Source organism: Protomyctophum bolini (genome assembly GCF_963924005.1).
Source record: "Protomyctophum bolini genome assembly, chromosome: 15".
NCBI lineage: Eukaryota > Metazoa > Chordata > Actinopteri > Myctophiformes > Myctophidae > Protomyctophum > Protomyctophum bolini.
The window spans coordinates 33199056-33217352 of NC_137876.1; the positions used below are offsets into that span (position 1 = coordinate 33199056).

At 44.1% G+C, this 18297-nt stretch overlaps 1 protein-coding gene across 2 annotated transcripts in view; it reads left to right on the forward strand.

The window, feature by feature from the left end:
* The window catches only part of sptb (spectrin, beta, erythrocytic), a 57387-nt gene that overhangs the window by 3609 nt on the left and 35481 nt on the right, over positions 1–18297 (forward strand). The window contains exons 2-5 of one of the 2 annotated variants that reach the window (XM_080783909.1): positions 1722–2020; positions 15099–15250; positions 15682–15855; positions 17329–17426. In XM_080783909.1, the coding sequence (XP_080640035.1) occupies positions 1858–2020; positions 15099–15250; positions 15682–15855; positions 17329–17426 (587 nt within the window). In that variant the 5' untranslated portion in view covers positions 1722–1857. Of the gene's footprint in view, positions 1–1721; positions 2021–4572; positions 5280–15098; positions 15251–15681; positions 15856–17328; positions 17427–18297 lie in introns of those variants that run through there. The other variant, XM_080783908.1, reaches the window with a different exon arrangement.

Genomic DNA, 18297 nt, shown 5'->3' on the forward strand with positions numbered 1-18297 from the left:
TAACCTGCCCCAGTCCACAAACTAAATGCAGAGTTGAGCTGTTGATTACGTTTGAAGAAGTTGGCGTTACCCCCCCCCCCCCCAACTCTAAAGCATCAAGGCAAGAAACATATAGTTATTATAGTGTATTAGTAACACAAAAACCTGACTATAAATCTGCTCTGAGGAAGGCTGAGGCTGAAACGCGTATAAGCGTTCTCAATAAATGAGAATTTGTATCTGAGCAAATTCTTGGTGGTATCACCTTGGTGGTATTTCATTTAAATTTAGTGCTGCTATTTGTATTATTGCTTTGATCATTCTAAACTCTAACGAGATAGCTAAGACAGTATTCTCTCAGTCTTCTTTGATGATAAGTAATTAATGCATGCACTTCTAATGAGCCCCACAGGAGGACAGTCTACTGCAGTGGTTCCAAAACGGTGTGCCATCAGACAAGTCCAGGTGTGCCTTGGGACTTACTTACAATCACTTTCATTATTATTGAAAATACAACCATACAAAAAGTAATTAACTTTTGAATTTTACTTTAACCCAATGCAGAATCACCTAAGCCACTTTCAACCTGGCATCCAATATTTTCGGCATGTCATTAGGCAAAAAGTAGTGAACTATGAAATACGGCTTTAAGTTTAAGTCTTTAAACTTTTTATTTGTTGTTATTGTTACTAAATATAATTTACTAGTGATAATGTTATAGATGGTATTTTGACCTGCCCTTTAGTGTGGCTTGGGCACAAAGGTTTGAAAACCATTGCTCTACTTGTTGTGTTCACTCAACATTATGCACTTGTGCACCACCGTCATTCTCCCACCAACAGCAACTCAGGGGAACATGCAACAGATGCCTCCAGAGTTCAAGGGAAACACGTACATACACAAACGCGCTCATTATTCACAGCTCAAACTACATGAGCTGCATCTTTTGAGCACAGCCAGTTTGAGCGGCTTTCGTCATGTACTCCGCTAAGGAGGGATTGCCCTCCCCATGTGGGAGATGATAAGAGAAGCATGCTGTGAGCAGATAGAGCTATCTTAGTAGCTAACCTTCACCCGCCATTCCATGCAGAGAATACAAAGACACACTAATGGTGACAGTTGGACAACGTGTTGTGCACAAAATGGAGCTCCTATGGGGTAGAGGCAGGAGGGGTTGGATATGGTTTAAAAAAATTGACAGTGTGATGTACATTTTTTAAATTGAATTGAATGGTGGTTTTAATATTGAAAGTCAAATTCAATTGTGGATTTGGAGAATTGTGACACCCCTAGTGTGTGTGTGTGTGTGTGTGTGTGTGTGTGTGTGTGTGTGTGTGTGTGTGTGTGTGTGTGTGTCACAAGGGGATGAGAGCTGCATTTGTGGTTGATTAGTTTATTTTGGACAGAGATATTTCTGTTTGAATAGGTTTGGGCGGGTAACACCAAGGCCTACTGGGGGCTCTCTTTCTTATCTCAGCAGTCCTTCCCACATAAGTCTATTCTTGACATTGTCATATGCGTATTGCAGTTGTCCTTTTTACTTGATTATTCAATTTCTATTGTTGCTTCCATTATTGTTATAAATACCCTCCGCGAACTGAACCACTCCAGTGACTCTGGATGCTATATTCAGTGTCCGGAGCATGATGAACTGAACGCCATTTGCTGACAGAGAGGAACATTAATCACACGAAAATCGTTAGTCTTAATGACACACCCCCACCTCTCCACCTGTGTTCCAGACTCCCCCTCCTGTAATATTCCGGCTCCATCGTACCATTTCCCGGCCCATCTTCACTTCGCCTCCTTCCTCCTCCACCTGAGGACGCGCTCGCGGCGCTCCCCACCCCGAACCGAGCTGCCACGCTGGCCACCGCCATGACGACCGCCGCCATGCCGTCCACCACGGACTTTGACAACGTGGAGATCACGCAGCAGTACAGCCGCATCAACACCCGCTTTGACCTGCCCGACGAGGGGCTGGACAACGACAACAGCTCCGCCCGGCTGTTTGAGCGCTCGCGCATCAAGGCCCTGGCAGGTGAGTCACCTACAGTATAGAGGCACTGGTTCCCAAACACTGGGCCACGTTGTTATGGGTCCCCTTAGTTTATGTTTCCTACATTTGGTTTTTAATTATTATTATTTCAAAACAAAACAAAAAACCTTTCATGAATTAACAACAAAATCCAATGATTTTCTTTCACTAATGTCATGAAGAAATGAAAGAAAAATCTGAGAAATGTCTTTAAGAAGTAAAGGACCCTAACTAGTGAAAATAGCAGATCTATAAGCATAGATCTGCAATTTTTTCACTAGTTTGGGTCCCGGGCGAATATTTAATTTCTGTTTTGGGTCATGGTTTGGGAACCACTGAGGTAGGGGACAGCATGGTGTGCACAGTTCTGAGACGGGTGCGTTTTGAAGACCTGAGGTCGGTTCTACAAATACGTCTTTAAATCAGTATAGTTCACAAACTACTGTACTGTAGATCTTCTATTTTTTAATAGCCAACGCTAAAATCTAAAATGACACATATGCTTCCCAGTTTCAATGGGTTAACCTCTTTCAACCTGCCGTTGTCATGTCATTATAGGCAAAGACTTTCAAAAGAATGAGAAATTAGGCCATCTATGTACAAGTTCACAACATGTTGTATCACAATGTGTTGTGAGCTTTTTGATTGGCTATTTTCACTGTTCGTTGTATGGCGTATAAGTGGTCAATGTCTGAAGTGTGCCTGTGTGTGTGTGTGTGTGTGTGTGTGTGTGTGTGTGTGTGTGTGTGTGTGTGTGTGTGTGTGTGTGTGTGTGTGTGTGTGTGTGTGTGTGTGTGTGTGTGTGTGTGTGTGTGTGTGTGTGTGTGTGTGTGTGTGTGTGTGCGCGCGTGCAATGTGCGTGCGTGCGTGTGCGTGCGTGAGTGCGTGCGTCATCATTACATGACACATCACAGATGTAAAAAGGAGCACTTCAACCTCCATCTACTCGCTCCCTGTCTCAGAGGCAGGCTGTGGTTGCTCTCCAAAACGTTCCTGCCAATGACATCACTGGCAAGCTCTGTCTCTCTTCCTGGAATATTGGAAAGCTAAAATAGTAGCCACTGTTGTTGAATTGGTTTTTTTTTATTGTTTGAAATCTAGGCATGTCAATGAATCTAGGTTGACATGCCTGCCGGTGATGTCATCATCAGCAGATCATTGAGTGAAAAAGTGACAATTGCGAAAAGGCATCCCAAAATGTTTCATCATTATTTTGCACTACATTGTCGTGTGTGGGTCAAAACCTACTACAGACTCAAGATTCAGGCCTTGTGTTGTGTCTTGTGTGTGTGTGTTTGTGTGTCCCGTGTGCATCTCGTGGTCCCAGACACACACCCCAGCAGCTGAGCCCTGTCACCCCTTCCGTGCCCTACTACTTTACTGGGATCGCTTGCACATTCTCAGAATGCCGTGTCTGACCGATCTGGACAGCTGCCCTGCCTGCCTCTCATAGGACACATTTCAGGGATTTCTCCCTAAGCTTGTAAGCTGTGACCCACCTGTGAAGGCTGCATCCCTTTTCGTTCAGTGTGGCGTTTTTTAAATAGCAGCAGTTCTGGAACGGAGGTAAATATCACAGAAGTTTAAGGGAAGGTGAGTGTCATACCATATATACATACAGCTCTTAAAGCCACCAACACCGTAAGGGGTCAGATGTCATGGTCCTACGTTGACTATGTCGATATGACAGATTTGAAGGGTCAGAGCAGTCTCCAGACCCAGTAACTCTCTCTGGATGCCTTCTCCCTCTCTGTCTCTTTAAGTGAGGAGAGTGCTGGCTGTGTGGGTGCTGTTGGTGCTGTTGTATTTGAGTGCTTCTGCACTGATGTTTCGGTAATGCAATCAGAGTTTCCTGTCAGCAGAGTAAAGGAGAGAGGGAGCAAAGAGAAAGACAGGGAGGGAGAGAGACAGAAGGAAAAGGGGGAAGGAGAGAGAGAGAGTGAAGAAGAGAGAGAGTGAAGAAGAGAGAGAGCGCTCTGACACCTAGTCAGGATTTATTGCTTGTGAACTCCCAGGCATCGTCTCACCATGCCTTTGAGGCACAACCATATTAGATGTAAATGGCATTTGCACTGTACACAGCTCCTTGCATGAGCACACAAACACACATTCCTCTGAGGTATTTACTGTATGTACCCCCTCTTTCCCCTGGCAAAGACGTGTGCCTGTTCGATTACTGGCACATTACATCGCTACAGTACTTACTTCTTGAATGTTGTTGACTTTGTCAAGTCACATCTGACTTGCATCGCCACTTCCCAGTGTGGTGACGTCATGTGGGAGTGTTGTTTAGAAGGGGGAGGGAGTCTCCCAGCCCTCGCTGGGAGCACGTGGACCTGTGCAGCCGGGATCATATTGTATGCATGGCTGGGGCGCTGCTGGAGAAACCACTCTGAGCTGAACCGAAGGCTGTCTGAGCCTCGGAGAGCAGCAGCAGCATCGTCGCAGCAGCGGAGGTAGAGAAAATGGAGAGAGAGAGAGAGTGAGGGAAGTGGCAAGGAGGGAGGGAAGGACGAGGAGGGAGCGAGCATGAGGCGCTAAGCGGGAAAGGAGGACACAGTGAGAGGAGAGGAGAGAGACGAGGAGGGACGTTGAGAGAGCCCAGCTCCTTTCCCAGACACCACAGGCCGTGTGTTGTTGTTGTTGACTGGGGTCAGGATGAGTAGCCCCTGCCTGCTGCGCGCCACCCCCATCAGCCAGCCACGGCTTAGAGAGGTCAAGCTCACCCTGAAAGCCAGCAGCAGGGAGACCGCATCCAACGTCCGTAGCGGGGCGGCAACCAAGGAGGCATCCACCGGCCGCCCCGCGCCCGCTGAGAAGGAGGCGGCTCCGGTACGGGTGGGTCTGAGCACCAGCCGGAGCAGGAGCACCCCGCCGGCTCACCGTGGACCCCAGGACCCCAAGAAGACGGCCTTGCACAAGGGGGACGGTGGTTCGCGTAAGCAGCGCTGCCCCGAGCCCGAGCATCACCCGGAGAAGAATGGGACACTCCTGCACCTCCCCGAGTCTGGGGGCCCCGCGGGACTCACCCCCACGGTGTGCTCTTCATCCACCACGTCCTCCTCCAGACGGCAGCGACCCTCTCCCTCCTCCGCCTCACACCAACATCCTCACCCTCGTCCTCATCCTCCCCCTGCCACCCCATCTTCCAACTCCTCCTCTTCCTCGGCCAAGAGCATGAAGCGGGCACGCTGGCTGAGCTACAGCGCCTCCAACATCTGCTTCAACTCCATCCTGGATGGACGCTTCAGACAGTTGCAAGGTACAAAGTTGGGGTGGAAGTTCTTGAAGTTGCACACTTGCGTGTGTGCGTGCGTGCGTGCGTGTGTGCGTGCGTTTCTACAAATGAAAGTCATATTTATTTTGCCAATTCCTTTGCTCATAATGCCCCCCCCCCCCCTCCCCTGAGCTGGGAGGAGAAGAGGCAGCGGGGTTGGGCTGTGATGCAACTTTTTTGTGGGAGGTTAGTGTAGTGAGAACCTGTGTGGCCTGTGTGTGTGTGTGTGTGTGTGTGTGTGTGTGTGTGTGTGCGTGCGTGCGTGCGTGCGTGCGTGCGTGCGTGCGTGCGTGCGTGCGTGCGTGCGTGCGTGCGTGCGTATAATTTGGTGTTTATTTATTAATATTTCCGGATCCCACCGCCATGCCCCAATTGTTTGCTGACTTGCCTTTGAATATTTCATGAAGCAAACTCCTAAAAAGGTTGTGCTGTTTCCCCTTCACTGCCATTCATTGTCAGCATGCCATGTGTTACATGCTTTACAAGCTAGAAAATTCCTCATTTCATTACTTATTCTCCATTCTGTGCGTCTTACTTTATTAAAAATGTATGTAGTGTAGCCTACCAAAAATGGAATCTCTATTCTCTAGCTCTAGAATCCTTTTTTGACATTTTTTATTCTTCGATTTTTCGCGTTTGACTCTGTGGACAACATAAACAAAACATCCAAAAAAATCCATCTCCAACAACAACTTCTCACTTTCCGTGTTATTAGGACTTTAGTGGAGTGGTTGTCCATCCATCACTGTGGTTTGTCTGTTGGCTTTCACTACTGCTGTCCAACTTCCCCAATGTGCAGGAATGCATTAGTGAGCATAGGAAGATGAAGGACAGAGCGCCAGAGAAACCCTGTTTCCCCGTGCCTCAGTCTGCTAGATTTCAAGTATTGACCGATTCTGAAGAGTGCAGTGGAAACTGATACGCGGGAAAACTCTGAAAGTGGCTCCCCATGTCTCTCCAAATGATCAAGGACATTGCTAAGTCGCAGACAATACTACTGGAGGATCTGTTCTACCTGGCAGATGCTGAGGTGAAGTCCAGAGCAGCACCTGTAGTTATACACAATGCTAGAAAGAAAGAAAGAAAGAAAGAAAGAAAGAAAGAAAGAAAGAAAGAAAGTGCCCGTGAGAGGAGGGGGGATTACAATTTACAATGAGTGGCTGTCTCTTACTGTACTTAAGCCTTTGGCTCATTTCCTGATGTCCATCAGGTATTGACAGTGTTGACTTGGTTTCTGTTGACTCCACTACTTAGTACTTACTTAGTACTGTATACTGCACATCTCCATTTGATTGAGACCTTAATCTTGCTCTAGAGTAGGGGTCTTCGATGTGTTTCTGGCTAAGGACCCCTTAGCTGAGAGACATGCAAAGCAGAGACCCCCCACTATTTGCAATTGTGTTGCAGATCAAACTTGTTCATATATTCCATAGATAGCTTCATAAATTAGTTTGACAGCACCATCATCTGTGTATTGTAAATTAATATATTTAGTTTGTTTGTCTGTTTACACATATCCTTTGACCTTTGACTCTTGGTCTGCTCTTTTACCCCTATACACCAAATCTTCGCTGAAAATAATCCAATCTTGCAACGTGTGGTGAATGTTCCCCCAGAACTTAAAAACGTGTTAATTTTCACTAAGGATTTTACTGTGTACGGAGGAAAGCAATTACAACTTTCCATAACCCATCATAACAACGATACATGTTTGCTATCCCTTAAATCATTTTAGATTTCACATTTAAGCTGTCTGAGTTAACTGAGTTGCAAAAACAAATTTAATGAACTCAACCCAAATCTTGGGTTGAGTTCACAGGTAGAAGTTCCTGGGTTCGATTCCCACTGGGGACGCTGTGGGCGCTGAGGGCGTGTTCCCTCCTCCGCGTCATCAGTGCCCATACCCGAGGCGGGGGTTGGCGAAAGGGCGTTTCTGTGTGGAGTTTGCATGTTCTCCCCGTGTCCCCTAGGGTAGGTACCCTCACAAAAAACATGCAGTAATAAAAAAGTAGTAATCCTGGTCTCTAAACGACCGGTACCTCCCCCTGGCCAGCCTGATGGAGGGTAAAGGAACTGGTTGAAATAACGTGTTCCTTCTACGCACTTAGTCCGGCCAGGGAAACTCTCCCCTGTCAGGTGAAAAGAAGCAGCTTGGACTCCTCATGCATAGAAGGAAGCATGAGGTCAGTCCGCTGCCCCCCCAGGTTGGCAGAGGAAGTGTAGCGCCCAGGATTACATTCGATAATTGACACTGGGTGAAAAAATGGGTTGCAAAATCGTGGGATAAAACTTTCTTTTAAATAGAAAAAAGGAGGTAACAGTGGTGTGTGACAGTGTGACGTGCCATGACTCAGGAATACTGGGGCAGCTGACTATGGGGGGGGGGGGGGGGGGGGGGGAGGGGGGGGAAGGAAAAGGAAAAATCCATCAGCGTGAATAAGTCATGGGTCTGTCGCTGGAGTCAAAGCGGTGGACGAGAGATCACTAAGTAAAAGCATGTGAAACAGAACAGTGTTTAGTAAGACTTGTACCTACCATAACGCAGGCAGGCACGCTGGGGAGAGAGAAGCCTGGAACAGCCATCACATTTACAGGAATGATTTGAAAGTAAAATAGTTGGCTTCTGTAAAACAAAAAAGAGAGAGAGAGAGTCATTTATTGACAAGGTCAAGGGTCACATCTGTTGGGTATGCAAAAACAACTTGTTTTTGTTTACATCTTATTATAAGCTCCAGCAATGTGCCATACAGAACAGACTTAATAGACTGTTGAAATGCATTTTCACTATTATGTTGACAGTATTATTATTATTTCACACTGCTAATGTTAATTCCTGCTTGCACGTTGTGTGTATATGTTCCTAAAACCCCTATGAAAATTTGGGGTGAGACTGAACAGGAATTATTCACAGGGAAGTTTTTGTCAAGGAGCTCATGTATTACACTAAAGTGTATTAGACTAAAGTTACTTAGAGTAGAGTAGTGTTCAACTCACGCCCCCGTACATACGTACGTACGTTACGTATACACACAGCGATAAGACCAGTACAAGTGTACTGATCTTATCGGTCTTCTTCCTCAATCCCATAATTCTTCTGTCTTTTGGTTTTCCTCAGTACGTCTCTCTACTCTCCCATAACAGATAGCATCCCAAATATCTCACACCACATTTGTCATGGGTTTCTAACTAGGTCCATGCGTGCAAACACACGCTCTCTGTCACACACCACACAAGTACTGGTTCCACCTTATGGTGGGTATTGTAATTGTATTATTCTCTTGCCTGCTTTGTGATACCACCTTAAGGTTGGTCGTGTTATGTGTTACCTCTTATTCCCCTTTCCCATACTGCTGACATAATGTGACGCGAGTGTTTCTGAATTGCTGATGCAAAGGCGGCTCTTAATGGAGCTTTTAGCCTCACAGAGCCTGAGGTACATGACTATAGCATGTTTTAACCGCTATTACTATTGCATAGGATGGTTACCTTCATGGTTGTTCTTGCACGTGCTGTTGTTTTGCTTTTGCGAGTAGGGAGGAGCATGATTTATTTAATGGACTTTGCAGCTTATGGCTAAGTAAACAGTAAACACAGCTATAGGCTCACTTTGACTGTCTAGGAGGCCATGGATGGTATCAGTGGGTACTGAGTTGTTCAGGGGACAGCTAATGATTCTTTACTGTTCTTTATTTTCGATTTTCTCCTGGATTGGTCTCTGTAGACTGAATCTAAAAGCATGTGCCTCTCTATCTCTCTCTCCTTGATCACTTTTCCCCTCTTATGTCTGTGTCTGCCCCCCCAACCAACTTTACTTCTCTGTTTTATCTTTACACTCTCTCTCTCTCTCTCTCTCTCTCTCTCTCTCTCTCACTCCCTCATTTCTCCCTCTGTTTCCTCTGCCCTGCTCTGGTTTGTCTTTGCCTCCTATGCCTCTATTTCTGTGCATGTTTTCCCTCTCTTTCCTTCTCCTCGTGTTTCTTCTCTCAGGCTGTTCCTTGCACTGGGGTCTAAATCATTTATTACAAGAGTCATTAAGGATGCGGTCCTTTGCACTCATATCTGGGAGTTGGAATAAACATGGTGTACGGGGGAGATGAGGGGACCACATGCATGCACACACCCACATCACGCACGCGCACACACACACACACACACACACACACACACACACACACACACACACACACACACACACACACACACACACACACACACACACACACACACACACACACACACACACACACACACACACACACACACACACACATCCCCTTCTTCATGTGTTCCACATCCTAGTCCATGTAATTCTACATAATTTAGTGGATGTATTCCACATACTCTATTCGCTCTATTTTCCCAAACTCCCCATTGCTTCCTGCATCTTGTTTAATTGAGTTATTGCCATGTTAATACATTAGATTGCTTGTTGCCTCGGCTCCAACCTGAAGGCAGTGGCTGGAACTCCCCTGAAAGTGGATAACATGTTGTACATGCTATCCACTATCCTGGTCAGCCTGTACCTGACCAGGCTGACTGCATTCTCAGTCAGGTACAGATGGTACATGATTTATTTTTTTACTTTTTGTCCCTGTCATTGCCAACCCCTACTGTTTGGTCTGGGGAGGGTGTAGACAAGCATGTCTTCTACGTTATACATGGAGTCACCAGCTGCTTCTTTTTATCTGACAGTGAGGAGTTTCACCCAAAGGGCATATATTGTGTGCGGACTGCGGAGGAACATGCTATCCCTCCCAATTGTGCTCTCTACTGAACCGTGCCAGACCACTGACCAGACTATAGGAGAAGGCAGTGTCGAGACAGAAATCACCCACCCTTGGCCAGAATTACGTTATCGATGTTACAAATATTCAGTTTTCTAAGAATGTACCTGCGCTGTTGGCCCTTCTTAAAAATAGCATCAGCACATTTGTCCCAGCATACTGTAGTTTGTGATCTATAATAAGACCGAACTATTTATACTCTCTGCCACCACCTCATACTCCTCTAATAGACAGTGGGGGTTGGAGCATTCTGTCTAAAATATAAAATATTATATATATATATACTCCTCTCCTCTGATAATAGACATATAAAATATGCTTTTTTCTCTTTGATGTATTCAGATACAAATGTGAGGCCTCAAACCAGTCGATGATGTCATTTAGAACTGGACCCTGTTTGACAATGTCCTTGGTATCCTCTATGACAATAGTTTGTGTATAAAATATAACAAAGGTGACAGCACACTGCCCTAGTGTGCCCTAGTGTGCCCATATGGAAATACAAAGTTTTTGAGTCCAGCTCAAATGTGTGTCAATGCTGAGGGATGTGTTGGTGTGCAATCAACTATAAGCAAGTTGGTATTGTTCCACAAGGAAAACCACCCCACCGCTGTCCTAGTTTCTTATAATGTCACCCCCAAGTCTTCTCTTGGCCAGCTTTCATCTGAAATATGACATTTGTATATGGGGCAGTGCTTTAAGCCAAAACTTTCACTTTTGACTTAAACCGTTTTTGTCATAGAGGATAGCTTCACAGGTTTCCTTATCAGTGTGTTATTGCGACCGAAGGTCGCGTTTACTATGAAAACCTGAATCTCCTGTCCGTTACCACGTCTGCATATATGGTATTGCTTCTCGTGAGTCGTGACATAGATCTCCATATATGGTTGTCAGTCCATCAACCATAATAAAGAAGACTGGATCATCACCTAGATGCCGGCCAGCAACTCTACATCTGACCTCAAACCTCAAACCCATCTATATATGGAGCTGACCTGTTCTGACATTCCATATGTTGATCCTTACCCCACCCGTCCTTCCTGTTCTGACATTCCATATGTTCCATATGGAATATGTACAGGGTTTGATTAGGTCAGATCAACATATGGAATGTAAGAACAGGTCAGCTCCATATATGGAGATCTAAGGGTGGCAGCGGTGGCAGTGTCTTGAGTGTACAGTCAGGGTTTAATGAGAGCTCAGGTAGGGCCCGGCCTTAATTTTCGGGCCTGTTGAGACAGTTGAGAACCTGTCTAGAGTTTAAAGTCAAAGTCAGTCAAAAGGGAGACATCGAAGCGGAACGGGTGGGGAGTGTCACGGGCCAGGCCAGCTTGTGCCCTATATGTATGTATTTATTGATACTGGAGTTGCATTGGTACTGTATGTTTGTCACCTGCCTCTCCTCTGCAGTACTGGCACTCCTCTCTAGATTGGAGGGTGCCAAGTACTGTAGAGGAGGAGGGGTGTTTGTTCCTGTGTGTATTATGTTTGGTCTTTATGTTAGGCCCTGTGAATGAATTGGGCCTTTGAAATATGTTTGAGTGTATATTCCTCTAAAGTATAGTAGTGTGGAAGATTACTCATAGGCTTTAGTTGGCCGTGTGGTTGAGTTAATTGCTGATTAGGGGATGGTTTGCCCCACCTGTATAAAAGCAGGATTGCTGCAGGTGGAGGCAGTTCAGTATTACCTGAGAGACATCAGGGAGAGCTGCAAGCCAGGACCTCATCGAAGGTTAACTAGCCTGTAACAGTCTCTAAAGATCTGTTGTGTTTTCTTAAACTTTAGCCAGCAGGTGTATTTTGTTTCCTATTTTTGGAATGTTAATTTGGCCAGTATTTAGTACTTTTTGTATTGTCACTGCACTTTGGAGGTAAATAATATGCCTGAAACTTACTTGTGGACCTGTCTACTCCCTGGAACCTCCGGCCAACGCCCAGCATTATCACAGGGAGGATATGGAATGTCAGAACAGGTCAGCTCCATATATGGAGATCTATGGGTTTGAGGTTTTAGGTCAGATGTAGAGTTGCTGGCCGGCTCTATATGCAGATCTAGGTGTGATCCAGTCTTCTCCAATCCAGGGTTTGATGAGGTCAGTCTCGTGATCTTCATATAGGGAGGCGTAATGTCACAAGGCGTGACCATATATGGAGGCATGATGTCATGAGGTGTGACCATATATGGAGGCGTGATGTCATGAGGCTTGACCATATATGGAGGCGTGACCGACCGACAGTTTGGAGATGCAGGTTTTCATAGCAAACGGCGACCTACGGTCATAATAATAATAATAATACATGTAATAATAATAATTATTAGTGTGGTCACTGGAGTAACCTACCTAATTTCCGCTGTGATTGGCCGAGCTTTGCATAACCTTTGTAGTAGCTAATTGGCTGTTTATAAAGACATAAATCATCATACCTGACGAAGACCCATAGGGTGTCACATACCCTGAAGAAGGCAGTTGCATCTGCCAAACGTTGGTTCCTACTCTGCATCCTAATAAATAATCGGCACTTTGGCTATCAGTGTGCTGCCACTCTTTTGTCTTTTTAAGACTTATCTTTTTAGAAGACCCATAGGCGGTCGAAACGTTGTGATCCTGTCATACTGAAGTCTAGAGTTCTCAACAGGCCCGAAAATTAAGGCCCTGCCCTACCTGGGCCCTAACTGGTCTGGCCTTACTAATTAGCACACATTTTACGCCCTCCTGGCCCGAAAACATATTGTGTCTCATGCAACCAGTGTGGTTGCCACGACGTGAGTCACACTTGCAAATGAATCAAGTTGGTACAACACATGGATCTCCAATTCTCCATATGTGGCGCTAACTATCATCACCTGGATCTCCATATATGAAGATCACGACACTGACCTCATCAAACCCTGGATAGCCATATATGGAGAAGACTGGATTATCACCTAGATCTGCATATATGGAGCCGGCCAGCAACTCTACATATGACCTCACGGACACCAAATTCATATTTTAACTCCTGCTTCTTAACTGAAGCAGTATTAACCATATTAAGAAGCTCTGTTGTTTCAGCCCTCAGTGCGTCTTATTGGTTGTTATTACTACTACTAATCTACTATATAATTGTTTATTCTAATAATGGGAGTAAAACACCCTCAAAACCCACATTTTTAGACTGTTTATTGTGCTTTTTGTTAAACATGTTTTTATCCCTGCCAGGCGAGAACAGGCAAAGCTGAAGGACTTTTTTATTCTTTTCACTCCTGTGGGTCTGTCTGTCCCTCCGTCCATCTTTCAGCTAATTACCTGTATAATCTAGGGCACTGTGGATTCAAACATGGATTTCATACCCTTTGGCTGCAATTGCCTTCACAAAGTTATGGGCCAATTCCAATTGTGTTCATGTATGCTTGACAAAGCCGCATGCACCACAGTGGATGGAGGGTTTTCTTTTTTGTTGCTTTTATTATACCACTTTTATTTATTTATTTTCATTCAGAGTTGTTTCTTTAGTTTATGTAAAGCATCTTTGAGTACCAAGAATAGCGATCTCCAAAGTCTGATGTATCATTATTATAAATGGGAGTGTATTAGCATTACATATTTACATTGCTTGACCCTGCTCCTAACCGTTTTACAGAAAACGATAATTTATCTGCTCAGCATCAATATTAGTCTCTTTCTTTATAAATATTAGTACATTTAATCAATCCCCATGCCCACCCACACAGCAACTGCTACCGCATCACATCACCCACCCTCAGAACAGAGAACAGTGGGTCATATGCACATATGGTACAGCGGAAGTCAGTTTTCATTAGGTGTCAGTAGGTGTCACATCTGCCTGCGTTTTAATGTGTCAGTCTGGTCAAATGGTGCTGTTCACTCTCTTTGGACCTTTGTACGTTTTCATACCAAATTTGCACTACAGGTGCCGAGATATTTACATTTGTACACCTACGCGACTCCACAGTTATGTTTTCTAAGCATAATTACAACAGAGCTTTATCAGCCATATCGGGGGTACAGTATAAGTAGAGATGTAAAATGAACGCTAATCTGTGCTATGGGAATATTCATTGGTAATATTGATGATAATAAGTGTGCTGATATGCAGGGATGGAAAGTCGTAGTGTAATGTCGTAGAAATACTGTTACAAACATAGATAGTAGTTATGTACTACTCAAGTAGAAGTAAGGTTAGTGTGTAGTTCTTTTGAAGACTGAGTAACAGATTCTTGTTACACGGATCAATGTAGCATTCTGACTGTAGCTTTGTTTATAAGAAAGCTTATTCAAAGATTGACCTATGAGGGAAAATAGGTTCAACGCAAACCTCAATGGAATCTCCATCTGATTGAGCCGCATAACTGGAGGCTACTCTGTAATCCATACCTTTCCAAAAGTAGTGGAATGCAATACTTCATCAGAAGTCTACTCAAGTGAAAGTAGAATTAGATTTATAATGTTTTAAAAAAAAACTAAATGAATAAGCTGCTCAATTACACTAACGAGAGCACAATTAATTATTGTGTTACTTTCCAACCGTGCTGATACTACAGTATGTTCTGCAGTGTGCTATTGCATTAGAGTGAGTATGAAATGTCCTTTCATGTCCTTGCTACAATCATGTCAGTTGTAATTCTATATAATTATGCGTGCCAACTTTGTTGGCTAATTGTTGTTGCAAATCATGTCCTACTAATGTGGTTAATTATACTGGTTAATTATATATTGTTATAGTTAGGGGGGCTCATATAAGCCTGTTTGCTTCTTGCCTCCTCTTGGGACTTTTCCCTCCTTTATTATTTTGTGTACTGTTTTTGTATTGTTTTAAAAATGTGAGGAAAATTAAATGTATGTGCAGTATACATTGCAAAATTGTATCCATTGTCATCTGCCTCTCAGCAAAATCTTTGTTTAATTTAATTTTGTTGCTATTCTCTTGGTTAATTTAGCTAAATTGCGATGAGCAGTAGAGAAAGATATTAGTGTTAGGAGATCATGTTTTTCATTTATATTATTCTTAACTTCATCAGATGAGCGTGAGGCTGTCCAGAAGAAGACCTTCACCAAGTGGGTCAACTCCATCCTGTCTCGGGTTGGCTGTCGGATCTCTGACCTCTATCTGGATCTCAGAGATGGACGCATGCTCATCAAACTACTGGAGGTTCTCTCTGGGGAACGACTGGTACGATGCTGCTGTTAGACCAGACAATCTGAAAAACGAAAGTGATACAGAGTCAATTTAAATTCAGTGTGCTTATGAAGGCTGGATAGCCGAAACGTCTGCCTCATCTGCTATGTAGAAAATAAAAATAATTTAAATTGACTCTTGCCACTTTGTGTGATCCATCACCTCCATTTTTCATGATGTTATTTTGAGTGGGTAACGCACCAGAAGTCAGAGCACGGTGGTCACAAGAAGAGACCAGACTAGCTGGAAAACAGTCCTGTCTAGTGTGTGTGTGTGTATGTGTGTGTGTGTGTGTGTGTGTGTGTGTGTGTGTGGTCTTCCTCTGAAGTCCTACACAATAACTATAATCCCCAGCTTTATATGGTTGCATCTGTCTCTTTTCTTGTCCTTGTCATCTTTCCCCCTTTCTCATCTCTCTCTCCCAGCCAAGGCCTACTAAGGGTCGCATGCGCATCCACTGTTTGGAGAATGTGGACAAGGCCCTGCAGTTCCTCAAGGAGCAGCGAGTCCACCTGGAAAACATGGGGTCCCATGACATCGTGGATGGCAACCACCGCCTCATCCTGGGTCTCATCTGGACCATCATCCTGCGCTTCCAGGTAAACCCAGTTCTGCTGTTGTTAAAATGAATGCCTTTCAGTCGGAATATCCTGAATATCAATTCTGAGTAGTGAAGATAATTGTGCATCGCTCCTTCAGAGGAATTTGAATGGGGCGATGATGTCAAATAACTAATCTCTGAGTTTAACTTAATCCCTACGCTTTATACTTGGTCCAGTCTGGACTCTGGAGCTACGCATGAGCTTGTAGATCTGCTATTTCCGCTGTATGTTTGCCCCAGAATAGAGGCACTAGTGTTCATGTGGTTACAGTCCACCATTACTACACACATCTCTATATTCTGGTCATGTGTAACGTACACATTCAATCATTCAGGATAATCTAGTGCAGTGATTCCCAAAATGCTTTGCTCGATACTCGAAAGAGAAAATTCACGTCTCCCTGGGAACCAAAATACTGAAAATAGATAGATTGTTAGCAGCTCACGGAGAATATCAGAACATGTCAGTTTGATTCGCTTCATCTACTAGTTGAAAAATAGTGTATTTATTTTTAATTTGACAGCAACCCCGTTATTTTTAGTCTGCGCTGGTTCAAACAGTATGCATTTTTCAACCCTTTTACACACCAAAAAGAAAAGAATAGACAAACTATAAGCAAGTCACTCACTCCTGTCTCCTTCCTTATGATATGAAAACAGCCAGAGAACCAAAGCAGGCTAAATTTAGTCTTCTCCGTGGGCCCTGTCTCTCAGATCACATCACCGCTCTAATTACTATCCCACTGTGTGGAAAATAAGAAGAACCTTGATAATGAAAGTGCCCCCACCTCCTCGCCCTCCTATCAATTTGACTACGTTTTCAATTGGCACAGATCCAGACTGTGAAATAACTATGCCGATGTATAACAACTGAACTGACATTGCAGTCTTGTTTTACAAAAAACGAAACACACAAATTAAACACAAATTTAGTCTCATGATGTAAATAAATGATGTATTTCGAAGGGATGTGTATATGTCACTTGAACATGAAATGCTCCCTGTTTGCGCCCGGTTCTCTAATGTTTTCATGTCAAGGACTCCCAGCTCGATTTGCTGCAGACCCTCATTTGCAGAACATTTGTGTTTAAAAAAAGCTCAACGCTAACCCTGTGAGCTACTAGCTCACAACGGTGAGCTATGTGACACGTCGTGAGCATGTAGACTGGCTATTTTTAAATAGCTGGGTCGGAAGTGGTTCAAAAGATGTTTATGCTATTTCAAATTGATTTTGCTTGGGACCCTCTGGAAGCTCCTCAAGAACCCCTGGGGGTCTCCAGACACCACTTGGAGATACACTGCCCCAAATAACATGTTTTGGAATGTATGAGTGATGTGCTTGTTGTGAATCACTCTTTTTGATATCAACCTCCTGACAGTCATTAGTTAAGCTTTTTTCCCCACTTATCTTCTCCTGCTCTGGCTCCTTTCAACTCATCTTCTCCTGCTCTGGGCCTCTGGCTCCTTTCAGATCCAGGACATCATCGTGGAGACCGGTCAGGCCGACCAGAAAGAGACCCGCTCGGCCAAGGACGCTCTTCTCCTGTGGTGCCAGATGAAGACGGCAGGGTGAGTGGGAGGGAATATGGCAGGAGTACAAGAAGTAGTTGTATAGCACCATGGAGTGCACTGTTCAAAGTAACAGCAGGTTTTCGAGCAGCAGGAATTAACAGGCTGAGTGACAGAGGACTACAGTGTAGGCACAGATCAACTCTTTATCTGATTTGGTGGGGCAAAACAAAAAAACATCAATCCTACACAATTCACACATCAATACTAAACAAAGAGGGAAGCAATACCCACATTCAGAATACTCAAAAATACCAATGGTATAGTAATCCAACTTTATCGTCATGATAGATTACCTTAGCTGATAGAGACTTCTAGAGACCTTATAGAAGGTCATTCCAAATCACAACACTACTGAAACTATGACTAAATATGATATACAAATATTTTGTCAACAAAAATAAACTAGACGAAAAATGAATAAAGATTATATTGGTCACACACGACTTCACGCTTAGATCAAATTGTTTAAATTACTGCTATTTTTCATTGTACAAGAGGGAATGAACTTCGCTGGAGTCCAACATATATTTTATACAATATGTGTGATCTAAGGGGCCCTCGGCCTGAAAAAATGTTGCAAACCCCCAATTTACTCTATGCTGAATAGTTCTGCAGATTTCACATTCTGTCTAACAGGATTCCCAAGGATTGGTTTTAATATTGATTGCAACTGCGTCTGGGTCCAGCTCTAGTTCAAGACAAGTAAAAAGTGAAGGTGAAATATTGATTGCCCCACAAGGGAAGCTTGTCTGTACAAACACTACATGAAAGAAGGTCTGATAGAAATATACCCTCTCACAGAAAGGTTAAAGCCGAGCAATGGAAAGAGCAGCAGAAAGAATGACATGAAATGTGAGCTCATGGTTTG